This window comes from Bombina bombina, chromosome 4, assembly GCF_027579735.1.
Source record: "Bombina bombina isolate aBomBom1 chromosome 4, aBomBom1.pri, whole genome shotgun sequence".
Taxonomy (NCBI): domain Eukaryota; kingdom Metazoa; phylum Chordata; class Amphibia; order Anura; family Bombinatoridae; genus Bombina; species Bombina bombina.
In genome coordinates, this window is record NC_069502.1 from 582,868,102 (window position 1) to 582,896,056 (window position 27,955).

Here is a 27,955-nt window from a genome sequence, read left to right on the forward strand (position 1 = left end):
ACTGATGATGTTCCTTGTGGATAGGAATATGTAGGTACGCATCCTTTATATCCACGGTAGTCATAAATTGATTTTCCTGGATAGTAGGTAGGATCGTTCGAATAGTTTCCATTTTGAACGATGGTACCCTGAGAAATTTGTTTAGGATCTTTAGATCCAAAATTGGTCTGAATGTTCCCTCTTTTTTGGGAACTATGAACAGATTGGAATAAAATCCCATTCCTTGTTCTCTTATTGGAACTGGATGTATCACTCCCATCTTTAACAGGTCTTCTACACAATGTAAGAATGCCTGTATCTTTATTTGGTTTGAAGATAATTGAGACCTGTGGAACCTTCCCCTTGGGGGTAGTTCCTTGAATTCCAGGAGATAACCTTGAGAAACTATTTCTAGCGCCCAAGGATCCTGAACATCTCTTGCCCAAGCCTGAGCAAAGAGAGAAAGTCTGCCCCCCACTAGATCCGGTCCCGGATCGGGGGCTATCCCTTCATGCTGTTTTGGTAGCAGTGGTAGGCTTCTTGGCCTGCTTACCCTTGTTCCAGCCTTGCATTGGTTTCCAGGCTGGTTTGGGTTGTGAAATATTACCCTCTTGCTTAGAGGATACAGAATTAGAGACTGGTCCGTTTCTGCGAAAGGGACGAAAATTAGGCTTATTGTTAGCCTTAAAAGACCTATCCTGTGGGAGGGCGTGGCCCTTTCCCCCAGTGATGTCTGAAATAATCTCTTTCAAATCAGGTCCAAATAATGTTTTACCTTTGAAAGGAATGTTAAGCAATTTTGTCTTGGAAGACACATCCGCTGACCAAGACTTTAGCCAAAGCACTCTGCGCGCCACGACAGCAAACCCTGAATTTTTCGCCGCTAATCTAGCTAATTGCAAAGCGGCATCTAAAACAAAAGAGTTAGCCAATTTAAGTGCTTGAACTCTGTCCATAACCTCCTCATACGAAGATTCTTTACTGAGCGATTTTTCTAGTTCCTCGAACCAGAAACACGCTGCCGTAGTGACAGGAACAATGCATGAAATTGGTTGTAGAAGGTAACCTTGCTGTACAAAAATCTTTTTAAGCAAACCCTCTAATTTCTTATCCATAGGATCTTTGAAAGCACAACTATCTTCGATAGGAATAGTAGTGCGTTTGTTTAGAGTAGAAACCGCCCCCTCGACCTTGGGGACTGTCTGCCATAAGTCCTTTCTGGGGTCGACTATAGGAAATAATTTCTTAAATATAGGGGGGGGAACAAAAGGTATGCCGGGCCTTTCCCACTCTTTATTTACTATGTCCGCCACCCGCTTGGGTATAGGAAAAGCGTCGGGGGGCACCGGAACCTCTAGGAACTTGTCCATCTTACATAATTTCTCTGGAATGACCAAATTGTCACAATCATCCAGAGTAGATAACACCTCCTTAAGCAGTGCGCGGAGATGTTCTAATTTAAATTTAAAGGTCACAACATCAGGTTCAGCTTGATGAGAAATTTTTCCTGAATCTGAAATTTCTCCATCAGACAAAACCTCCCTCATGGCCCCTTGAGATAGGTGTGAGGGTATGTCAGAACAGTTATCATCAGCGTCCTCTTGCTCTTCAGTGTTTAAAACAGAGCAATCGCGCTTTCTCTGATAAGTAGGCATTTTGGATAAAAGATTTGCTATGGAGTTATCCATTACAGCCGTTAATTGTTGCATGGTAATAAGTATTGGCGCACTAGATGTACTAGGGGCCTCCTGTGTGGGCATAACTGGTGTAGACACAGTAGGGGATGATGTAGTATCATGTTTACTCCCCTCATTTGAGGAATCATCTTGGGCAATATCATTATCTGTTGCATTACTGTCCTTACTTTGTTTGGACACTATGGCACAATTATCACATAAATTTAAATGGGGAGACACATTGGCTTTCATACATATAGAACATAGCTTATCTGATGGTACAGACATGTTAAACAGGCTTAAACTTGTCAACAAAGCACAAAAAACGTTTTAAAATAAAACCGTTACTGTCACTTTAAATTTCAAACTGAAAACACTTTATTACTGAATATGTGAAAAAGTATGAAGGAATTGTTCAAAATTCACCAAAATTTCACCACAGTGTCTTAAAGCATTAAAAGTATTGCACACCAAATTTCAGAGCTTTAACCCTTAAATTAACGGAACCGGAGCCGTTTTTACATTTAACCCCTATACAGTCCCAGAATGAGGCTCTGTCTATAACTAGAAAGGCCCCCATCTGAAAAAGGTGTCCAACACAGTGCCTGCCGTTTTTCTAAACATTCCCCAAGATTATAATACCAATAATTAGTTAGAATCTGCATAATATGCCTAGTAAAGCAATTGTTTTAGCCCAGAAAAATGTCTACCAGTTTTTAAGCCCTTTTTGAAGCCCTTTATTCTTTTATGTTTAACTAAGAAAATGGCTTACCGGTCCCCATGAGGGGAAATGACAGCCTTCCAGCATTACATGGTCTTGTTAGAAATATGGCTAGTCATACCTTAAGCAGAAAAGACTGCTAACTGTTTCCCCCAACTGAAGTTACTTCATCTCAACAGTCCTGTGTGGAAACAGCAATCGATTTTAGTTACTGTGCTAAAATCATCTTCCTCTTACAAACAGAAATCTTCATCCTTTTCTGTTTCAGAGTAAATAGTACATACCAGCACTATTTTAAAATAACAAACACTTGATAGAAGAATAAAACTACATTTAAACACCAAAAAACTCTTAACCATCTCCGTGGAGATGTTGCCTGTGCAACGGCAAAGAGAATGACTGGGGTGGGCGGAGCCTAGGAGGGATCATGTGACCAGCTTTGCTGGGACTCTTTGCCATTTCCTGTTGGGGAAGAGAATATCCCACAAGTAAGGATGACGCCGTGGACCGGACACACCAATGTTGGAGAAACATACGTTATTAAAAAGAAAAAGACAGATAAGTGCATAATGATTTCTTTAACACATGCAGTTCATTACTATGGTAGCACTGATTTCCCACATAATTTCTGTCCATTCCTTTCCATCATTTTCTCTTTAACTAAAATCACATACTTTATATATATATATATATATATATATATATATATATTTCTATGTATTTATTTTATATTATGTACAACAGGTATGTCTATCACTATTATAAACAGTGGGTCGCAGGTGGAGCGTGTGTCTCACCTTCTTAAAAGCATTAGAGCACATTTCCTCAAGCCAGAGTAAGTTAATTAGGAGTTACAGAACACAATCTTTTGAAATGTATACAGTTATAGCAAACGCCACTGCACTGTTTAGCAATGACAAGATATGTAGGTAGTGTGCGGCCCACGTGAGTTGTACTTGTATGTAAAATGGCCCGCGACTAAAATGAGTTTGACACCCCTGCCCTAGAACAAAGCAGCACAATCTTGCACTACTTTAAAAATAATAAACTCTTGATTAAAGAATCTTTTCTAACACCTCGCTTTACCTCTTCCTATCACTAACGTAGGCAAAGAGAATGACTGGAGTGGGAGGGAAGGGAGGAGATATTTAACAGCTCTGCTGTGTTGCTCTTTGCCTCCTCCTGCTGACCAGGAGGTGAATATCCCATTAGTAATTAAGATGATCCGTGGACTCATTGTGTCTTAAAAAAGAAATGCCCTTATTATATAAAATTCCAGTTTCCTGTCTAAAGCAAAGTATGTCCTCTAGAGGAATAGTAGTGCTTTTAGCTAGACTGGAAATTGCCCCATCAACTTTGGGAACCGTTTCCCATTACTCTAAGTTAGCAGCAGGTAAAGGAGTTTATTAAACCTTGTAGAGGGATTAAGAGAGACACCTGGTTTAGACCATTTCATAGCAATCATATCAGAGACAGCATCAGGTATAGGGAAAATCTCAAGGAAATTGACAACATTTTTATATACTGAATTTAAATGAGTACAGGGTTTATCATCAGAAGGTTTAGCTTCTTCAATCCCTAAAGTGACTAAGACTTCCTTCAAAAGAGAACGAATATGTTCAATTTAAAAATAAAAGAGGGAATTATCAGGTTCTACGTTTGATGAGGGAGCCACGCTGTTAGAGGAATCCTCATTGTTCGAAGATACTTCAGTATTTTGTAGGTCAGGACATATTACTGGAAGAAGGTAAAATTTGGACTGACCTTTTTCACTTATTCAAGGGCAGTAGTGCAGCCAGGGCCTTCGTAATGGCAGTAGTTATTAATTTTTTAATTGCTGGAAGTAAGCCATCTGCATCCATCTGTAAGGAGACAGTAGGTGTCTTAGTACACATAGAAACATCATTAGATTGATCAGAATGCAATAAAAAATCTAAGCTGATGAAGCTACTTCAGTTGTTTTACAATAAGCTTACTTAGCTCTGATAGAAAGGTGTTCAGCAGACTAAGTTCCTATGGTAAATTTAGGGACAGATTGGTGCTGCTCCATTATGACAAAAATGTTAGTAAAAATTTAGATGCAATAATTACTGCAAGCTTTTTGCAGAAAGGAAAAAATATGTTCCCTTTATATAGTGTTGCATGAACGTTAAAGCACTAAGCAAATGCAGCCTAGGGAAGCAGTACCTGTCAGTGTGCGCAATTTCAAATCACCATTTTATCTGAAAAAAAAGGCGTGCTACTGTGTGCGCATCTGTCGACACGTCGTCCAATGTGCGTGGACTATGACGCGCTGTTGTTTTTCCGAAGGCTGTGTCAAGTTTGACACGCGTTTAAAATAAAATTCTAAGTGCGAGTGCTATGGCGCACTAGCGTGACAAGTTTTATAAGTGTTGGTTATAGGACTGCAACTAACGATTATTTTCATAATCGATTAATCGGCCAATTATTTTTTCAATTAATCGACTAATCTGATAAAAAAGAATCAATAATTGTTTCCTATATTTTAAATAGAATCCACATACTGAGTGTTACAAATATAAACTTCAGACTAACACTTTACATTAACACAACTGTTTGTCCAATTTTTAAGCAGCAGAGCACAGTTTATAACTGTTTGAAAAGAGGTAGAACTTCCACCTTGGCAAGGCACATAAAAAATATCTTGAATATCTATATGCAATGGTAAATAACCAGCTATAAGGTTAGGGGAAAATATCTAGTCCGCTCTAAAAATAACAGATATATACTTATAAAGGTTGAATCTAGTACATATCACAATTGAATATAAATATAAAAAAAACAATAACAAACAAATCAAAAGAACTAAGGACTATATTTCAATAACAGGACAAAGCCTTACACATTTATTTATACAGTACATATAATTAGCTATAGCAAACAATTCGCTAATAATTGTGCAAACAGATAATAGTGCACAACAATTTAAATAACTCCTATCAGTCTAGGGGCTAGGTGTAAATAACAAGCTTGGCACTATATCATGCAAAGCATAGTTCCAAATCACTTGATTTAATATAAACAATCCAAATGATGACTATTATATCCTGTTTGCACATAAGCCAGGGGTAGTTGTAAACTTATACTGTCCTGAAAAAGTGAAAAGTAGACGTCGGTAGACGTCCTTTAGGCTAAGGACATAACCATAAAACACAATACCATGTGCAGGAGCTCAGTGGAGTGAAGCAGCTGGTGTTGTGCACAGACCAAATAATTGCAAGCCAACTAATCTATTATGAGATTCGTTGACAACTATTTTCATAATCGATTATTATCGATTATGACAATTAGTTGTTGCAGCTCTAGTTGGTTATATTATGCATCGGTTTCGACACGTGTTTCCTGCGTGTGATATGGCGCTCAAAGCCGATGAGCATTTTATGCTTCGATTTTGACACGCGCATTGAGCGGGAGATTTTAGCTGTAATGCCTGTACACAATATAGTCCTTTGTCCTGTAAATTTAAATACATTTTATGTATTTTTAATAAATATTTTTCTTATGAGCTACTGTTCCCGTTTTATCACGAGGAAGCTGAGGAGCTCATTGCTCTTGGAGTACCAGTCATTTAGACTATAATCTCCTTTGAAACAACGGTATTCACAATAGTTTGTTTTCTGTGTTATTTCTCTATATCACTGGAAGACTTACACATAAGAGGGAGTGCCGAGGAGCTTGATACCTACCTGCCTAACTACTAAGAGCTGAGTTATAGCTGAAAAATGTGTGCGAGTACCTGACCACTCAAAAACATTGTTTTTTTTTAAAAGGATTTAACTATTGTCTGTTTTTCCCTGAGGTCTATTTCCAGTATTAACCGAGCACTCAAAAGAATCTGGAGGAGATCTCAACCTGTGGGATTGAAGGACTATGTCCTTTTATTTTTACTTCATTTCACACAATTGTTTTGGCATTTTCACTATTTGTGTATACGTTTATATTTCAGTGAACACACACACATACATACATACATACATACATATATATATGTATGTATATTTAGGGCTGCAACTAACGAATATTTTCATAATCGATTAATTGGCCGATTATTTTTTTGATTAATCGACTAATCGGATAAAAATAAAATATTTAAAATAACGTCCACAACCAAGGTGGGATATTTATATTTGTTAACTCTTCACCAATGCAAGGGGCCTCTTAACAAAATAAACCTGGACTTCATTCTAACAATCATTTCTTGAATATCTATATGCAATGGTAAATAACCAGCTATAAGGTTAGGGAAAAAATATATAGTCTTCTCTAAAATTACAGTTATATACTTATAGAGATTGAATCTGGTACATATAACTATTATTTAAAAACGGGACAAAGCCTTACACTTTTTTATATACAGTACAGTGACGTGCAGTGACGTCAGAGGATGGTGAGGCAGTGGCTAGGATACGCCTTCATTCTTTAGATATCCTTTGTTGAAGAAATAGCAATGCACCTGGGTGAGCCAATCACATGAGGTATCTATGTGCAGCCACCAATCAGCAGCTACTGAGCATATTTAGATATGATTTTCAACAAAGGACATCAAAACAATAAAGAAAATTAGATATTAGATGTAAATTGGAAAGTTATTTAAATTTGCATATGGGTTTCATATGGGTTTCATGTCCCTTTAAATGGTGTCTTGGAAAACTGGTCAACTTAGTAAACATCTGATTTTAGTCTAAAAGGATTGTAACAGAAACTCTTGCCAGATAACACAATGCTTGCTCTGATTATGAGATCTAGAAATCCATGCCCATTAAAATATGTTTAAAACATACATTTTACTTTAATGCTGCAAATTATGCTTATAGATTCTTTCATTACATAAGGGATGAGAGTCAGAGGGGGAGGAAGAGAGACAGAGAGAGAAAGAGACCATGGGGATAACAACACATAAGGAGAGAGATGGATAGAGAGACACACACACACAAGGGGGGGGGGGGCACTGCATTTTAAAGTAATAAAACAGCAGAGCTACAGAGAGTTCAGAAAATTAGTCTATAATTTAGTGTGAAGTACAGAGGCAAGCTGCTAAGTTAGTGGGTGTAAAGTTTGAGTAAACAAAATACAAAAACGACCCTGCTATAAAAGAGTAAACAAACACTAAACCACATTCATTAAATTATCATTTTCACTAACAGAATCTTTCAGTAAAATCTTACTTTAACAAGATGTGGATGAAACACTGCTCTCTGTGCCTCTTTTCCTGCTCTGTAAGGATTCAGGAAGTGACAGTGGCACATTCCACTGCACTTAGAGGGGAAGAACAGAACTCTCTTTTTCACTTTAGCAAAGCTAGCAGGTTCACAGGACAGCAACAAAATATATGAAAGTTGTTTTTTTGCGTTTTTGTTTTGTTTTATATGATTTAACATCCAGCCCCAACCCTATGTTCCACTTACTAATGGCGCAGCATGTTGTGTAATGGTGGGCAGACCTGATTGTGCCTCTTCATTGCACAACATATAGCTGTGAGAAAAAAAAATGCTGGGGGAAAAAATTTACAATTTTTTTTTTAAAGCCAATAAAAAAAAATATATATTTTTGCCCATATGAGAGGTGAAGCACTGCCTCACCTGCCTCTAGTGACTGCACATCACTGATACAGTACATATAATCAGCGATAGCAAGCAATCTGCTAATAATTATGCAAACAGATAATAGTGCACATCAGATCAAAAAACAAATCCCATCAATCTAGGGCTAAGTGTAAATAATAAGCTTGGCACTATATCAAGCAAAGCATAGTCCCAAATCACCTGGTCTAATATAAACAATCCAAATGATGACTCCTATTTTATTTCTGGGTTGCACATAAGCCAGGAGTAGTTGTAAACTTATACTGTGCTGAAAAAGTGAATGAAAAGTAAACATCTGTAGACTTCGTTTAGGCTAAGGGAATAACCCTAAAGCATAACACCATGTGCAAGAGCTCATTGGAGCTGGTGCTGTGCACAGACCAACTAATTGATTATGAGATTCGTTGACAACTATTTTCATAATCGATTATCGATTACTGTAAATCGATTAGTTGTTGCAGCTCTATATATATTATTATTTTTTTTAAATACCAATCCACCCCTTTCATATATATATATATATTTACACATACACAAAATAAAAATGTATAAAGTAGTCCTAAGATCTGCAACCTATGGAAAGATGTTGAAGTGCTCTTGCATTCCTTGAATATTGATATTCAATTAACACCGGGATGCGCTCTCTTCCATGTGTTTGCTGGGGGGCTACCTCGATTTACGAAACAACTGGCAATATATATTGTTGCTGCAACCAAGTTATGCATTGCTAGAGCATGGAAACAAACAGAACCACCCTCACTTTCTGATGTCTGCGTGGTAATACAGTTCCTGGCCAAAATGGAAAAATTTGCCTATAGTTCTTTGGAGAAACTGGAGGACTATTGGATGATCTGGTCGGACTGGTTTCAAAATCAGTAAAATGGATATAGTAACAATTGAATGAATGTGTTGGCTTCCTCCCCTTTTTTTTTCTTTTTTTTTCTCTTCTATCCCTTCTTCATACCCCCTTCCCCTTTCTCCCTTTGGAACCCCCTCCCCCTTCCACTGATGACTCCTTGATTTCCTTCCCCATCCTACCTTACGTTCCTCTTACCATATGACTCAATAGGTTAGACATAATTCAGGGATATGTTACAATGAACCGGATTAATAGGCATGATACTAACCATAAGAAAAAGGAAAATTTGATTCAATTCACTAAAATTATAAAAAACAAGCCGGATTTTCTTAACTGTTTTCAGCATATATACATGATCTTTATTATGTACTTATATATATATGTTATTTCACACATTATACAACTACAATGAATGTAATATTGTTGTTTTTTGTTTTGTCCTCCTACTGTCATGTATTGAAATCTCACTGGCTGTAACACCTGTTATATTATTTTCAATAAAAGAAAAATTTAAATTAAAAAAAAAAAAAATTATTAAGTAATTTTGATTTCAAATGGTGCAGCTACAACTTCCCTTATAAGTTTAATTTTCCAGAATTATTACTGGATAGCTTTATACACAATATGGAAATCATTCTCACAAATAATAAATCAAAATATATATATATAAATAGACTGATAGAGGGCTAGAAGATTTCACTTTAGAGAAGTACTTGTGTAGGGTGTCCTGAAGCACCTCTCTATCAGACCTGCCTGTAAGAGGCAGAAGAGACTGTCATTGTCTGCTCTGCGTAGTAGTTAGCAGCTGGCTCTGGTCTACTGTCATTATAAAAGCAAGATGACACCGTTCTCTAATCCAGCAAAAGCTGATAAGTACCATCAACCTGTCACTTCCTACACTTCAAAATTCTTCCATTGCAGCATCAAAGAGTTTTTACATTTCGATTTCTTTAGCTGGCAGCCTCTCATTCTCTCACGCTGCTCTAATGCAGCATTTGCACACCAGGGTGACTCCCCATCTGAATAGCAGGTCATCCCCTGCTCACTGAGCTCATCTGTGGCCCATGTGCTAGGCAATTTAGATCCAATCAGCCCTTATTTAGCTCAAGAGTAATGAGCAGCATAGTGACACAGAGTTAAGCCTGACCCTCAGGACACTGCTCATCAAGCAGTAAAACTGTGACAAAATCATTCATCTTCTACCCGCTGGCAAGAAATAATACTCAGATTCTCTGTATTACTTTTCAAGACACAAAAAACCCTCCTGAATTTTCATGATGTGAGACATTAATTTGCAGAGAACTGAATTCCCTTAAACCCCCTACTGCTATGAGCACACCAGGGAAAACAGGCCTTAGGAGACTGAAATGGAATAAAGAAAATTGCTCCAGCTTTCTTTTCATTTTAAATAAGCCTTGTATCTGACACAGCGAACACACAGAAAACCTAAGGTAAAGAAAGAAATTATAAATTGTTGTAATCTCTAAGAGGATTTTTTAAATATTTATCTCTAGTGTAAGAAAACATTAAAAACATTGCTGTTTGTACACAAACACATATAGGTTGTATCTGTAACATTTATCCTAAAATAAGCTCATTATATCTGCATGTGTAACAAATATATTGCTCACCTTCAAAATATTACATTACCATCAATAGATTTTATACATTATTCAGGCTGCCTCCATACCACACCTTGTGTAATAGGGAATGTTTCTTCACCTTGAAAGATGCATTCACATGAGCACGATAGATCAGCCACAGCAGGGGGAGCAGGGCAAGAATGTACTACAGAGGGGAATATTACTTTAAGACTACAAATACATTTTTCTACACAGTGGTTACTTTTATATGAATTTCATTACAGCATATTTGTTTGAAATACAGTAACTTTTATATCAAACCGCAAATATGTATAGTTAATATTTGCTTGAAAAAGTAGGAAATACAAATGATAATTTCAACACAGCTGAAGAGTAAAGAATGCTAGGAATTTTAACTCTGGAAATACCTCACAGTATGCAGTGACTGTATATGCAATGACAAATTATTTTACATGGATAATCTATAAAGAAAAACAGTTATATGCATTTTGTTTTGTTAAAGAGCAAAGGCTGAAACTGAGTAAGCATGCCATATAGACCTCAGACATTTAAGTGCAACAAGCATAGTTTACAAAAATCTAAATCTTTCCAAGTACAGCTACATTAATTTTCTGCAATTCTCTGCAGAGAATACACAATGTGGAAGCAAATATTATATAGAATAGAAGTCTTATACATATGTTTAAAGTGCACACAAAACTGTGCAACTCCTTGGTGTGGTTATAAAATAAATAAGTGATTTTCAACCAGTGTGCCGTGGCACTAGTGTGCGTGAGAGATCCTCAGGTGTGCTGCAGCAGACTGACAGGCTCATCGTTTTAGTTTAATTTTTTTTAAATTTCATTATTTTAGTTATGCTGCAGTTCATAAATAAGCAGAATGATGCGTTATCATATGCAATGTCCTGTGAATAAGAGAGGGAAGTGGGAACAGTAACAAGTTAACTTAAGTGCACGCTTTCAAGCTCATCCCTGCTACATTTACACTGTCACACATTCACACACGTCACAGCGTTCCCGCCAGCAGATCAGCTTCACGCTGACTGGTTCAGATTTTTAAATTTTTTTGATCAGCCGTGTGCACGCTACTGAATTGCTCCCATATTCAGCTCAGCATTCATTGGTTCATGGCAGCGCAACGGCATAGAACCGGCGGAATATATCACCCCTGGCCAGGGCAGCAGCACCCAGCAGCACTGGTAGCACCTAGGAGCAGGACAACAACCATGGTGGTAAGTACCAGGGGTGCTGTGGGCTCCAAGCTCACCCTGGCTGCAGGCCCTGCTACATTCAGTCAGTGTCCCCGCCAGCAGATCAGCTTCACATCATCGGTACAGACTCTTTACCACTTTTTGTCCAGTCGTGATACTGAGTTGCCCTTTCTGACTCGGCATAAATAACTACACATTCTGAATAAAAAGATTAATGTGGAGCAAGCTAAGCCGAGTCAGGAGCGCAACTCAGTAGAGCTGCTAGATAAAAAGTGGTAAAGCCTCAACTACAACCATTGTAAAAGTTTAGCGCTCTCGGCTCTCCCATTCTCTTTTTCATCAGGCAGCATTGGGGGTTCTTATTGGCAGTGTGACTGCATAGCACCATTACGTTCTCTCTCTTCTCCACTGTACACTATTTCTGTGGTTTCCTATGGCTTATCTTTGCAAAGGAACAAGTAAAGTGTTTTGTACATGAGCCAGAACTTACCCAAACAGCGGTCAACAGCACCCCCTCCCCGGGCCCAGTGCAGGGCAGCAGCACCCAGGATCCCAGGAAGCAGCAGCACAACTATGGGTTAAGTACCAGGGGAATTAATGGGGCTGGGGCATAAGGACTTATAGGAAAGGAATTAGTTACGATCTGGCTATCGAATGGAGTGGTGATAAATTAGCCAATTGGGGAATGTTGCCCTTATATTTAAAGCATTAGGATTGTGTATACTTCATCATGTGGTCTGGGTACACCAGTATTACTTTTCCCATTGGCATATACAAGGTTAAAGTCATGTGGTATGTTTAGGAACTAGGCTGTCAGGTTGCCTTTGCTAGTGTGCTATTTTTACATATACGGACCTAGTACCATTTCCTAAATGTGTTTCAATAAATATGAGAGTGTGTGTGTGTGTGTGTGTGTAAATATGTATATGAATATGTGTGTGTGTGATTATGTGTTTATCAATGTGTGTATAAATGTGTGTGTATATGTATATATGTGTAGGTGTAAGTATGTGTGTTAATATGTATATGTGTGTATGAATATGTGTGTGTGTGTGATTATGTGTTTATCAGTGTGTGCGTATAAATGTGGGTGTGTAAATGTGTATGTGTGTGTGTGTGTGAATATTTGTGTGTGTGAATATGTGTTTATCAGTGTGTATAAATATGTGTTTGTGTGTGTAAAGAGTGTGTATGTATAATATGTGTGTGTGTAAATAGGCTAGCGGAGCTCTGTTAATGGGGAGAAAAGTGTCCCTCTTTTGCTATATTAAATGTTGAGAGGTATGATAAAGCTGGTGCTTTGGTTAAAAAAAAAAAATGTGTCTGTCATACCTGGAAAGTGAATGGCTGAATATACAAAAATAACACCAAGGTTTCCTATTCAGACAAGTACACACACAGGTAAATATATTATGCTGGTGGGCTAGACATGCGATATTCCATACCCATAGTATGTGTGTGTGTATGTATGTATATATTGCAAAACAAATATGTATCAATTTAATTGAATTGACTAAAATGTACTAAATTGTTTATATATATATATATTCTCTGAGTATTTTGCACTTGTTTATAAGGTGTTTGGAAACACTATGCCAATGGAATATTTTCTAACAGATAAAAACACAGTTTTCCGGGTGGAATTGTGGAACACAGTAGAATCTTCAGGAATACCCTATGAACCAGTGCCTCTTTCTACAAGCTATATCGATTTACAGCCTTTGGGAGAGACTATTGGAAGGCAGCGGTTCTGGCCAGAGGGGAGTGCTTATCTGTGTTGTATATTTCGTTTTTTGGAAGCATAAATTATGTTTTCCTTCCTAAGATAGGAAGAGTCCACGGCTTCATTCCTTACTGTTGGGAAACTATACCCAAGCTCTACAGGACACTGAATGAATAACGGGAGGGAACAAAAAGGAAGAGTCGGACCATATTCTGAGGGCACCACAGTCTGCAAAACTTTGCTCCCAAAAGCTGCTTCAGCCGAAGCAAAAACATCAAACTTATAAAATTTTGGAAAAGTATGTAAGGAGGACCAGTTAGCCGCCTTACAAATCTGATCCATAGAGGCCTCGTTCTTAAAGGGACACTGTACCCAAAAATTTTCTTTCGGGATTCAGATAGAGCATGCAATTTTAAGCAACTTTCTAATTTACTCCTATTATCAAATGTTCTTTATTCTCTTGGTATCTTTATTTGAAATGCAAGAATGTAAGTTTAGATGCCGGCCCATTTTTGGTGAACAACCTAGGTTGTCCTTGCTGATTGGTTGATAAATTCAGCCACCAATCAAAAACTGCTGTCCAGAGTGCTGAACCAAGAAAAAAAGCTTAGATGCCTTCTTTTTCATATAAAGATAGCAAGAGAACGAAGAAAAATTGATAATAGGAGTAAATTAGAAAGTTGCTTAAAATTGCATGCTCTATCTGAATCACAAAAGAATTTTTTTGGGTACAGTGTCCCTTTAAAGGACCAGTCAACACAGTAGATTTGTATAATCAATAAATGCAAGATAACAAGACAATGCAATAGCACTTAGTCTGAACTTCAAATGAGTAGATTTTTTTTCTGACAATTTTAAAAGTTGTGTCTTTTTCCACTCCCCCTGTACCATGCGACAGCCATCAGCCATTCACAAATGCATACACATACCATGTGACAGCCATCAGCCATTCACAAATGCATACACATACCATGTGACAGCCATCAGCCATTCACAAATGCATAAACACTTATTCTTGCACATGCTCAGTAGGAGCTGGTGACTCAAAACGTTTAAATATAAAAAGGATGTGCACATTTTGTTAATGGAAGTAAATTGGAAAGTTGTTTAAAATGGCATGTTCTATCTGGATAATGAAAGTTTAATTTTGATTGAGTGTCCCTTTAAAGGCCCAAGAGGAAGCCACTGCTCCAGTGGAATGAGCCGTTATCCTCTCAGGAGGACAATGTCCCACTGTCTCGTAAGCTAAGCGGATGACACTGCTTAACCAATAAGATAGGGAAGTCAAAGTAGCCTTCTGCCCCTTACGCTTCCCCAAATAGACAACAAAGAGAAAGATTGTCTAAACTCCTTAGTAGCCTGAAGATAGAAAGATTAGGACACAAGGAAGGAACCACAATCTCCTGATTGATGTTGCGATCTGACACAAGCTTAGGAAGAAAACCTAATTTAGCATTTAAAACTGCCTTATCTGCATGAAAAATCAGATAAGGGGGCTCACATTGCAAAGCAGAGATCTCAGAAACTCTGGGCGGAGAGACAATAGCCAATAAAAAAGGAAACCTTCCAAGATAACAATTTAATGTCAACGGAATGCAGAGGCTCAAACGGAACCTGTTGCGAAACCCGAAGAAAGATTTAGGATCCAAGAAGGAGCCCCAGATCTAAACAAAGGACTGCACGTTTGGAAGCTCAGCATGTCCCTCAGGACAGATCTGGACAGAGCCACCAAGAGAGCGATTATATCGACCGGCTGTCTAATAAAATCTGTTGAGACAGATCTGAATGATCGCTGTTCCACTGCCTCAGCACAGTTGTAAAGGTCCGAGACAGAACCTTCGAATGTGTTGAAAGGCAAAGAATGACTGGGGTAATGAGGAAGTGGGAGGGATATTTAAGCCTTTGGCTGGGGTGTCTTTGCCTCCTCCTGGTGACCAGGTGTTTTATTTCCCAACAGTAAGGAATTAAGCCGTGGACTTTCCCTATCTTAGGAAGGAAAAGTGTATTAATACATAGTTAAGAAAAACTATGGAATGAGTAATAAAGGGATTAAAACAATAAAAATTCTGGTGTAGACTGTCCCTTTCAGATTGTACTATAAAAAAAAAAAAAACTTTAACTTTGCAATATACTTTTCATTATTACTTACCACTTAAAATTGTTGGTTTTCTATTTCTGGTATTTGTGGAAATGCACACTACAGAGAAAGCCTAAAAATGCCATATCTGTCCCTAATTGGCTATGGTATTACAGTTGATAAGATAATACTACAAAATCAAACCCATTTTGCTAACAAAATGACAGTTGCTAGTTGTGCCTACGCAAGCAAGCAATAAAGAAAGTGGTTGTGGTTTGGATATCAAACTATTTCAGCAAACAAGGTGTTGAGATGTTTAGAAAATTTGCTTAAAGAGATACTAAACACAATTTTTTTCTTTAAAGGGACATTATACACTAGATTTTTCTTTGCATAAATGTTTTGTAGATGATCCATTTATATAGCCTATACAGCTTTTTTTTTTTTTTTTTTTAAACTATAGTTTTGCTTATTTTTAAATAACATTGCGCTGATTTTCAGACTCCTAACCAAGCCCCAAAGTTTTAGGAGAATACTGATGTATACCTACTCCAGCTTGCTCCTGTTTGTGTAAAGAGTCTTTTCATATGCAGAGGAAGGGGGAGGGTCTGCTTTTTTTGCTATAGAACCACTTGCAGTGGGTGTTCCAGCTAATCTTTTCAACAGAGCTAAACTGGGAGCTTCTAAGTAAGTTTTTAAATTCTTTAATACTGGATTTTTAGATCAGTATCTGTGAATATTATTCTTTATAGTAGTGGCTATTACATGCAGTTAAATTAAAATTGGTGTATTCTGTCCCTTTAATGATTCAGATTGAGTATGCAATTTTAAGCAACTTTCTTATTTACTCCTATTATCAATTTTTATTAGTTCACTTGCTATCTTTATTTAAAAAAGCAGGAATTTAAAGGTTACGAGGCAGCCAATTTAAGGTTCAGCGCCCTGGATAGTGCTTGCTTATTGGTGGCTACATTTAGCAAACCAATAAGCAAGCATAAGCCAGGTTCTCAGCCAAAAATGGTCCGGCTCTTTAGCTTTAAATTCCTGTTATTAAATAAAGATAGCAAGAGAAGGAAGAAAAATTGATAATAGGAGTAAATTAAAAAGTTGCTTAAAATTGCATGCTCTATCTGAATCATTAAAGAAAGAAAATGGGTTTAGTATTCCTTTAAAGGGACATTAAACCCACATTTATCTTTCATGGTTTAGAAAGAGCATGCAAATTTAAACAACTTTCTAATTTACTTTCTCTTGATATCCTTTGTTGAAAAGCATATCTAGATAGGCTCAGTAGCTGCTGATTGGTGGCTGAATATAGATGCAATTGAAACGCTCAACAAATGAATGTATGTGCACACTAGATACTAAAATGTATAACTGAACCTAGGGTATAGTTTGGAATAAAGTGAATATAAACATTTCAACTTCAAATAGCATCTTTTTTAATTTTGAAAGAAGTTTAAAATAAGATATTTCTACCGGCAATTTTTTTCACAGACTAACATAATAAAATGGAGTATTTCACTTACCTTAGTCTGGCTATAACAGTCTGCAGGAAATGCAATACCGCACTGAGTTCAGATTCACGACAAGCTGGTAACAACATGCTAAAGCCTTCATTTAGCAGCTTTTCTTCAGAAAGCTGGAGGTTGCGGCTAGTTTCAAACACTTCTTGGACTCCATCAACATATGTAGAAAGTAACGTCCATAGTATGTGTTTCTGGCCAAAGTCGCTCTTTAAAACCAAGAATTCTTTGGCAGTTTCCTGAAAGTTGTGTGACAGCTTTTCTGCCAAAGCAGTTATGTCCATGTTTTTCTCAACATAGACCAGGAGAAAAGCAAAATGACCACGCCACACAAGGGTCCGCTGAGCCATACTAATATGATTAGGAACTAAAAAATTTAATAAATCTAATACTCGACTAGTAACATCTTCAGTTTCTGCCAAAGTAGCCAGTAAAAGGAACAGAGTGAAAAAGTTCTGCAGACCAACCTCTGTAAGTTCCTGCATCTTCTTTTGGTGGAATTTTGAATAGATTCTGTAAAAGCAAAAACAAAATTTATGCTTACCTGATAAATTTATTTCTCTTGTGGTGTATCCAGTCCATGGATTCATCCATTACTTGTGGGATATTCACCCACAGCAGAGCTGTCTATATAGCTCCTCCCCTAACTGCCACTCCCAGTCATTCGACCGAAGACAAGCAAGAGAAAGGAGAAACTATAGGGTGCAGTGGTGACTGTAGTTTAAAAATAAAAAACACCTGCCTTAAAATGACAGGGCGGGCCGTGGACTGGATACACCACAAGAGAAATACATTTATCAGGTAAGCATAAATTTTGTTTTCTCTTGTAAGGTGTATCCAGTCCACGGATTCATCCATTACTTGTGGGATACCAATACCAAAGCTATAGGACACGGATGAACGGAGGGACAAGGCAGGCGCTTAAACAGAAGGCACCACTGCCTGTAAGACCTTTCTCCCAAAAATAGCCTCCGAAGAAGCAAAAGTATCAAATTTGTAAAATTTAGAAAAAGTATGAAGCGAAGACCAAGTCGCCGCCTTACAAATCTGTTCAAAAGAAGCCTCATTCTTAAAAGCCCATGTGGAAGCTACCGCTCTAGTGGAATGAGCTGTAATTCTTTCAGGAGGCTGCTGGCCAGCAGTCTCATAAGCTAAGCGTATTATACTTCTTAACCAAAAAGAAAGAGAAGTTGCCGAAGCCTTTTGACCTCTCCTCTGTCCAGAGTAGACCACAAACAAAGCAGATGTTTGACGAAAATCCTTTGTAGCTTGTAAATAAAATTTTAAAGCACGAACCACATCAAGATTGTGTAAAAGACATTTCTTCTTTGAAGAAGGATTAGGACATAGTGAAGGAACAACAATCTCCTGATTGATATTTTTATTAGATACTACCTTAGGAAGAAAACTAGGTTTGGTACGTAACACTACCTTATCTGCATGGAAAATGAGATAAGGGGAATCACATTGTAAAGCAGATAACTCTGAAACTCTTCGAGCCGAGGAGATAGCTACTAAAAACAGAACTTTCCAAGATAAAAGTTTAATATCTATGGAATGCAAAGGTTCAAACGGAACCCTTTGCAGAACCTTAAGAACCAAATTTAAACTCCATGGCGGAGCAACAGGTTTAAACACAGGCTTGATTCTAACTAAAGCCTGACAAAACACCTGAACATCTGGAGTATCAGCCAGACGCTTGTGCAAAAGAATAGACAGAGCAGAAATCTGTCCCTTTAAGGAACTAGCTGACAATCCCTTCTCCAATCCTTCTTGGAGAAAAGATAATATCCTAGGAATCCTGACCTTACTCCATGAGTAACCTTTAGATTCACACCAATGATAGATTTTCCTGGTGACCGGCTTTCGAGCCTGAATTAAGGTATCAATGACCGACTCAGAGAAACAACGCTTTGATAAAAATCAAGTGTTCAATCTCCAAGCAGTCAGACACAGAGAAATTAGATTTGGATGGTTGAAAGGACCTTGGAGTAGAAGGTCCTGCCTCAGCGGCAGAGTCCAAGGTGGAAGGGATGACATGTCCACCAGATCTGCATACCAAGTCCTGCGTGGCCACGCAGGTGCTATCAAAATCACTGAAGCTCTCTCCTGCTTGATCTTGGCAATCAAACAAGGGAGCAGAGGAAACGGTGGAAACACATAAGCCAGGTTAAAGGACCAAGGCGCTGCTAGAGCATCTATCAGTGCTGCCTTGAGATCCCTGGACCTAGATCCGTAACAAGTAAGCTTGGCGTTCTGACGAGACGCCATGAGATCCAGTTCTGGTTTGCCCCAAAGTTGAATCAACTGTGCAAATACCTCCGGATGGATTTCCCACTCCCCTGGATGAAAAGTCTGCCGACTTAGAAAATCCGCCTCCCAGTTCTCTACTCCTGGGATATGGATAGCTGATAGGTGGCAAGAGTGAACCTCTGCCCATAGAATTATTTTTGAAACCTCCAACATTGCTAGGAAACTCCTTGTTCCCCCTTGATGGTTGATGTAGGCTAGTCGTGATATTGTCCGACTGAAATCTGATGAACCTGACCGCAGCAAGCTGAGGCCAAGCCTGAAGAGCATTGAATATCGCTCTTAGTTCCAGAATGTTTATCGGAAGGAGTGCCTCCTCCTGAGTCCATGAGCCATGAGCCTTCAGGGAGTTCCAGACTGCACCCCAGCCCAGAAGGCTGGCATCTGTTGTTACTATTGTCCAATCTGGCCTGCGGAAGGTCATACCCTAGGACAGATGGACCCGAGATAGCCACCAGAGAAGAGAATCCCTGGTCTCTTGATCCAGATTTAGTAGAGGGGACAAATCTGTGTAATCCCCATTCCACTGACTGAGTATGCAAAGTTGCAGCGGTCTGAGATGTAGGCGGGCAAACGGCACTATGTCCATTGCCGATTACTTCCATACACTGAGCCACTAAAGGGGCGAGAAGTAGAATAAAGAACACGGCAGGAATTTAGAAGTTTTGACAACCTGGCCTCTGTCAGGTAAATCTTCATTTCTACAGAATCTATCACAGTTCCTAGGAAGGAAACTCTTGTGAGAGGGGATAGAGAACTCTTTTCTTCGTTCACTTTCCACCCATGAGACCTCAGGAATGCCAGAACAATGTCCGTATGGGACCTGGCGATTTGAAAAGTCGACACCTGTATCAGAATGTCGTCTATGTAAGGGGCTACTGCTATACCCCGCAGCCTTAGGACCGCTAGGAGTGACCCTAGAACCTGTGTAAAGATTCTTGGTGCCGTAGCTAACCCAAAGGGAAGAGCCACAAACTGGTAATGCCTGTCTAGGAAGGCGAACCTGAGAAACCGATGATGATCTCTGTGTATCGGAATGTGAAGATAAGCATCCTTTAAGTCCACGGTAGTCATATATTGACCCTCCTGGATCAGAGGAAGAATAGTCCGAATAGTCTCCATCTTGAAGGATGGGACCCTGAGAAATTTGTTTAGGATCTTGAGAGCTAAGATTGGTCTGAAGGTTCCCTCTTTCTTGGGAACTACAAACAGATTTGAATAGAAGCCCTGCCCCTATTCCTCCTTTGGAACTGGGTGGATAACTCCCATAACTAGGAGGTCTTGAACACTATGTAAAAATGCCTCTCTCTTTATCTGGTTTGCAGATAATTGTGAGAGATGAAATCTCCCTTTTGGGGAAGAAGCTTTGAAGTCCAGAAGATATCCCTGGGACACAATTTCCAACGCCCAGGGATCCTGGACATCTCTTGCCCAAGCCTGGGCGAAGAGAGAAAGTCTGCCCCCTACTAGATCCGTTTCCGGATCGGGGGCTGATCTTTCATGCTGTCTTAGAGGCACCAGCAGTTTTTTTGGCCTGCTTTCCTTTGTTACAAGCCTGGTTAGGTCTCCAGACAGGCTTGGACTGGGCAAAACTTCCCTCTTGTTTTGTATTAGAGGAAGTTGAAGCTGAGCCACTCTTGAAGTTTCGAAAGGAACGAAAATTAGTCTGTTTGGTCCTTAATTTGTTGGACCTATCCTGAGGAAAGGCGTGACCTTTTCCTCCAGTAATATCAGAAATGATCTCCTTCAGTCCAGGCCCGAATAGGGTCTGCCCCTTGATGGGAATGTTGAGAAGCTTAGACTTTAAAGTAACGTCAGCTAACCAGGATTTAAGCCATAGCGCCCTACGCGCCTGAATAGCAAAACCTGAGTTTTTAGCCGTTAGCTTGGTTAAATGAACAACGGCGTCAGAAACAAATGAATTGGCTAGCTTAAGAGCTCTAAGCTTGTCAAGGATATCATCCAACGGGGTTTCTACCTGTAGAGCCTCTTCTAGAGACTCAAACCAGAAAGCCGCAGCAGCAGTGACTGGGGCAATGCATGCAAGAGGCTGGAGAATAAAACCTTGTTGAATAAAAATTTTCTTAAGGTAACCCTCTAATTTTTTGTCCATTGGATCTAGAAAAGCACAACTGTCCTTGACCAGGATAGTTGTACGCTTCGCTAGGGTAGAGACTGCTCCCTCCACCTTAGGGACCGTCTGCCACAAGTCCTGTGTAGCGGCATCTATAGGAAACATCTTTTTAAAAACAGGAGGGGGAGAGAACGGTACACCTGGTCTATCCCATTCCTTAGTAATAATTTCTGAAAACCTCTTAGGGATTGGAAAAACATCAGTGTAAACAGGCACTGCATAGTATTTATCCAACTTACACAATTTCTCTGGGACTACAATGGCGTCACAGTCATCCAGAGTTGCTAAAACCTCCCTGAGCAACAAGCGGAGGTATTGAAGTTTAAATTTAAATGTAGACATATCAGAATCAGGTTGAAGTGTCTTCCCTGAATCAGAAAAATCACCCACAGATAGAAGCTCTCCTGCTTCGGCTTCTGCACATTGTGAGGGTATATCAGACATAGCTACTAAAGCGTCAGAGAGCTCTGTATTTCTTCTAGCCCCAGAGCTGTCTCGTTTTCCTTGTAACCCTGGCAGTTTGGACAATACCTCTGTAAGGGTATGATTCATAACTGCCGCCATGTCTTGTAAAGTATACGCAATGGGCGCGCTAGATGTACTTGGCGTCCCTTAAGCGGGAGTTATAGGTTCTGACACGTGGGGAGAGTTAGTCAGCATAACTTCCCCCTTGTCAATTTCCTCTGGTGATAAATCTTTTAAAGCCAGAATATGGTCTTTAAAATTTATAGTAAGATCAGTGCATTTGGTACACATTCTAAGAGGGGGTTCCACAATGGCTTCTAAACATAATGACCAAGGAGTTTCCTCTATGTTAGACATGTTTAACAGACTAGTAATGAGACCAGCAAGCTTGGAAAACACTTTAATAAATGTGAAAAAGCAGAATATAAAAAACGGTACTGTGCCTTTAAGGGAAAAAAACAATCACATAAACTGCAAAACAGTGAAAAAAAGCAGTAAACTCTACAAAATTTTTACAGTGTGTATAATAGACTAAAATAGCATTGCACCCACTTGCAAATGGATGATTAACCCCTCAGGCTCAAAAACAAAGCAGAAAAACAGTAAAACCGTTATAAACAGTCACAAGCAAACTGCCACAGCTCTACTGTGGCTCCTACCTGCCCATAAAACGACTTTTGTAGGCACAAAAACCCTTTACAGAGGTCCTATATGTCAGGGGACTGCTTCAGGAAAGCTGGATGTCTCAGACTGTAAAAACTACTGCGCAATTAGAGCGCAAAAATAGGCCCCTCCCACCATGCACTCAAAGTGAAAGGGCCATAAATAACTACTCATAAGAGAAATCTAGTCAGCCATGTGGAAAACTAGGCCCCAAATAAAGATTGATCACCCTCAGTAAAAAACGTTTTTTATATATCATGCAAACGTTTTACATATTAAGTAATAAGAGCAAGTAACATGAATATTACCCTTTACTGCAAGCATGATCCCAGTCGTTTGTTAAATCACTGTAATCAGGCTTACCTTAAATATATCAGGCACTGTCAGCATTTTCTAGACCTTATCTCTCTAGAAAAAAAATATACTGAACATACCTCAGAGCAGTTAATTCTGCAGGCCATTCCTCCAGCTGAAGTTTTCCCATACTCTTCAGTTATGTGTGAGAACAGCAGTGGACCTTAGCTACAACCTGCTAAGATCATCAAAAACCTCAGGCAGAACTCTTGTTATAATTTCTGCCTGAGGTAAAAACAGTACAACGCCGGTACCATTTAAAAATAACAAACTTTTGATTGAAGATAAACTACACTAAATCACCACATATCTCTTGATACTTCCTTTCTTGTCGAGAGCTGCAAGAGAATGACTGGGAGTGGCAGTTAGGGGAGGAGCTATATAGACAGCTCTGCTGTGGGTGATCCTCTTGCAGCTTCCTGTTGGGAAGGAGAATATCCCACAAGTAATGGATGAATCCGTGGACTGGATACACCTTACAAGAGAAATTAACAATCAAAATATAATTCTACTGATCAAAATTTAATTCTACGGATGATCATCATGTCATTTATCTACATTCAGGGTGACAAGATCTTGTGCTACAATAAACTTTAACTTCTACGAAAACAAGGTTTCTCAGTGAATTGTTGCAGATTACACAAAATGTATCTTAATTAAGCTTTGACTATCTACTTTTAAATTCAATTGTTTAATGAAATCACAATAAAAACCCAAATATAATAAATACACGTAAAAAGAAAACAAAACAACTTGGATGTGGCAAGACAACATGCTGGAGTTAAAACCTCAAGTACAACTGTCGCAAATGCAAACAAGTATCTGTTGCAAACGTAAACAAGGTGTAGTCGATACCACTTGAACAGTGTTTCCTAAAATATTGATCTATTTGCATATTTTATCTGCAACCCTAGCATCTATGTTCAGTTTTTAATGTATTTTGTGTAACAATAAACCTTTGAAATCAAAGTGAATACTTAAAATTATTTATTAAACCACATGCCTATATCCACAGAACTTAAAAAACAAATATATTGCACTATATATTTTTGTTTATTAGTTGGCTTTATGACCAAGAAATGTGTCCTCTTAGAGATTGATTCTATAAAGAAGAATGAGGAATCAGAACCTAGAAGTAAGCTTTTTTTGAGCATGTCGAGTAGCGTGCTTATTACAAGTTGAAAGTAAAAAGCTTTGGTTTTATATGTAATAATAACATATGTATCACATACATATACATAAACATACATATACACTCCAACCTCCAGGGTGTACTTACTACCTGGGTGCGAGCCTCTATAGTGTATATAGAAACTTTCTCATTTAGGGAGGGCACTCACAGCATTTGCTTTGGAAAACAAAATAATCTGTATTGGTTAATAATGGTTGCAGTATTGGTGGTAAATATTCACTCCTGTGTGGGTTCTTCTATCAACATTTTTGGGTTTTGGTATGGCATTTTGAGCCAGTGATGGATAGATTTAGATTTGAAGTAGTGGGAGTAAGCGTTATTTTATTTATATTTCCTTCCATTTTTATGTGTCTTGCTGCTCTTAGACAACCATACAGTCCCATCCATTTGTTGGTTTGAGTCTTTAAGTTTTTTGGTGGAGGGATGTCACTGATGTGTTTTATGCATTTGAGTTCTTGGTATAAGTTGTTCTTATTATATGGATTCTAATTGTGTATTTTGTATTTTCTTAGAACATTTTTGTGTTAAGAAAGGCGCAAATTGAGGCCTTAACGTCAACAATCAAACTGTTACTGCAACCATTTGGAAATAAAGATTATTTTGTTGTGCAAAAAAGAAATCCTGTGAGTGCCCTCCCAAAATGAGAAAGTATATATATATATATATATATATATATATACATACACACACACACATACATACAGTACATACACACACATACATATATGTATGTATATATGGGCTGCAACTAACTTATTTTCATAATCGATTAATCGTCAGATTATTTTTTCGATATATCGACTTTTCGGATAAAAACAAACAAATATTTTTTTCCTATATTTAAAATAAAATTCGCACAGTTTTACAGATATAAAATTAAGAACTAAAACTTTACATTAACACATCTGTTTGTCTAAATTTTAAGCAGCAGAACACATTTATTATAATTAAGCAAAACAAAACCACAAACTGTATTGAAAGAGATAGAACTAGAAAGAGGTAGACTATCACTGTTTATAACATTCTATTATTCACTTTTCCAGAAACTTTGTATTGAAATGCAAAACTGTCAATGAGTCCACATGCTGGCTGAGGCTGGCTCTCTTTTTGCAGCTATTTTGCCTGCAGCAGAGAAGAGGCGCTCGGATAGTATTGAGGTGCCTGAGATGCATAAGTAGGCTTTTGCTAATTTCACCAAGTTGGGATATTTATCTTTGTTAACTCTCCACCAATGCAAGGAAGTCCAAGAGAATCCATAGGAGAGGAACAGAGAAAATGCAATAGAGTCTCAGAAGCCCCAGCACGACACTCCGTGACAGTCTCGAACATGGGGACATCATCACCCAAAAGGAAACAGAACCCCAGAAAACAGAGGCTCTCCTTTAGTGGATAAAAAAACTCCCGTTCCGACAACCTGCACACAGGACAGGACCACCAACCTCCAGAGAGAGGAAACCCCACCCCCATAAGGAGGACAAACAACCCCCCCCCCCCCCGAAGGGGAGAGTAAGGAAAGAACAGGGCACATGCTCATAAGCCATGAAGCCATAGGCTGAGGAAACAATTCCAAATGAAATCATCTAGACGTCATAGATGAACATCGAGGAACTCCCCAAAAAGGAAGAAGAGCACACCTCAGACAAAGGGCATAGAAATCCTAGCCAAGCCTTCTAGACCGAAGGTCATAGCCTGTACCCTGGAAAAACTGGATCGCACCGAACCAGCCACAGGATCGTAAGTCTGCCAGACATCCGGAAGATCCACAACAAAAACTATAGGCCTGAGTCCCAGATCGTTCCAAGGAACATAACCGGACCAACCCGGAAACCGGGAACAAGCCCCACTCTGAAATCCCAACCCAAAAGGGAAGAAGACACTCCAAAGGGAACTAGACAGAGTCACAAAAGTTGCCTAGAGCCCACCAAGGCGATAAAACAACGCCCAGAAAAAAACAGAGGACAAGGTCACCCGAAGAGTGAGCAAAACAAAGGCTAGTCTCCATAATCCCCTCCAGTGTATCAGAGGACCATACCCAAGGAAAAAGAATGCAGAGCATCTTAAACCCCGGTATAAAAAACAAACAAAAAACCTTAAGCGAAACTTGGAAAAGGAGACAGCACAGCCTACCATCCCAAATAGGGAACAACTTAATTCCCGAAGTAGGAAAAAGCCACAAGGACCTGCCATAAGGCGGCCAAGACCGCTAAGGGCAACATACAAGTCCCGAAATCTCATCCGAAGAGGAGAATCTCATCAGTGATACTAAAAACAGAAAATCCCCATCCGGCACTGTCTCACACGTATAAAGGCAATAACAAAAAAAAATCTGCAAACAAAAACACAAAATGACCCCAAAATTTTAAGATAGATAATCCCATTTATTACCCATTCCCCAGTTTTGCATAACCAACACGATTATATGAATATACTTTTTCCACTGTGAGTACCTTGTAACTAAGCCTCTTCAGACTACTCGCATATTTTAGTTCTTTTGACATACTTGCATTTTAGACAGTGATGACTAACTCCACGGGAGTGAGCACAATCTTAGTTCTAGTTCATATGTGCCATATAGATGTTTAGCTGCGAGAAATTGTCAAAATGCAGATAAGAGGCGGCATTTAAGGTCTTAAAAATTAGCATGAGCCTACCAAGGATTAGCTTTCAACAAAGAATACCAAGAAACAAAGCAAATTTGATGATAAAAGTACAATTGGAAATCTGTTTAAAATAGCATGCCCTATCGGAATCATGAAAGTTTAATTTTGACTAGACTGTCCCTTTAAGGCGCTCGTAATATGGCAATATTCCTGCACTCACCAGACCTTTCATATTGCAGTCAAGAGCTGCCTGAAGGAAAAGCATGGAAATAGTGAGGAGGGACGGGTACCGCAATTGACAAAAAAGAATGTTAACCTCTAGTCTCCCTGAGGGAAAATAAAACTGTCAAACAAGAATGGTCTCTAAACAATAATAATAATAATACTAATAAAAAGAATACAAACCAATACGGATTGCAAGCTCCACAAAGCATTCTGGATAAAATGATGGTTAGTTCTGTAGCTGACAAAAATTAAAGAGACACTGCCTCAGAATGATTTTCTGTAAAATCAACTCCTGAAATGTGTAAGTGTTGTGACAGACTGAGTAGCAAAGTGTGCACCTAGGCGATGTTAACTTAAAAATGTACAGGGAATAGCATTCAGGCTATGTGAGGGCAAGGACAAATTTACCTGTCAGCACACACACTACTGAGCTTAACAAGCTGTAAGGAACCTGCTTCCAGTATAAGAGCCCATACTGTGTAGAATCCAGGTTTTTTTACAGGATCTGAATCAGGAGTATGTAGACAAGACCAACACGAGGAAGCTGAAGGATGAATCCCAATGACACCAGGGGTCAAGCCAGTGACACAATTCTAAAAGGAGAATTACTCTAACTGCCTAGATAACTCCTGTACACCCATCTGTTGTATTCCAGGCTCTCCAAAGGGGATAATGGGTCTCACACAGATCTAAGAACCCCTATCAACGAAGAATCTGAAGCACTTTAAAATGTTCACCTTCTCCTGTGGAGGCAAAAAGAAGACTGAGGTATCTAGGGAAGTGATAGGGATTAAAATCTCTTAGTATACTGGATAATTTTAACTCCTGCTAATTAATGGACTGGACTTTAATGCCACATGTGATGGCTTGTGGACTCTCATCACCATGGAAGAAAGATGGCTGCTTAAGGTGAAAAAAATTATGCTTACCTGATAATTTCATTTGCATCTGTATGAGAAGAGTCAAAGGCTTCATTCCTTACTTGTGGGAATACAGAACCTGGCCACAAGGAGAAGGCAAAGGCACCCCAACCA

The 27,955-nt window shown here is 38.8% G+C and overlaps 1 protein-coding gene across 1 annotated transcript in view; it reads right to left on the bottom strand.

The window, feature by feature from the left end:
- The window catches only part of MMS22L (MMS22 like, DNA repair protein), an 881,591-nt gene that overhangs the window by 535,698 nt on the left and 317,938 nt on the right, over positions 1-27,955 (bottom strand). Inside the window, exon 18 of the mRNA XM_053712068.1 lies at positions 16,982-17,491. Within this exon, the coding sequence (XP_053568043.1) occupies positions 16,982-17,491 (510 nt within the window). The remainder of the gene's footprint in view (positions 1-16,981; positions 17,492-27,955) is intronic.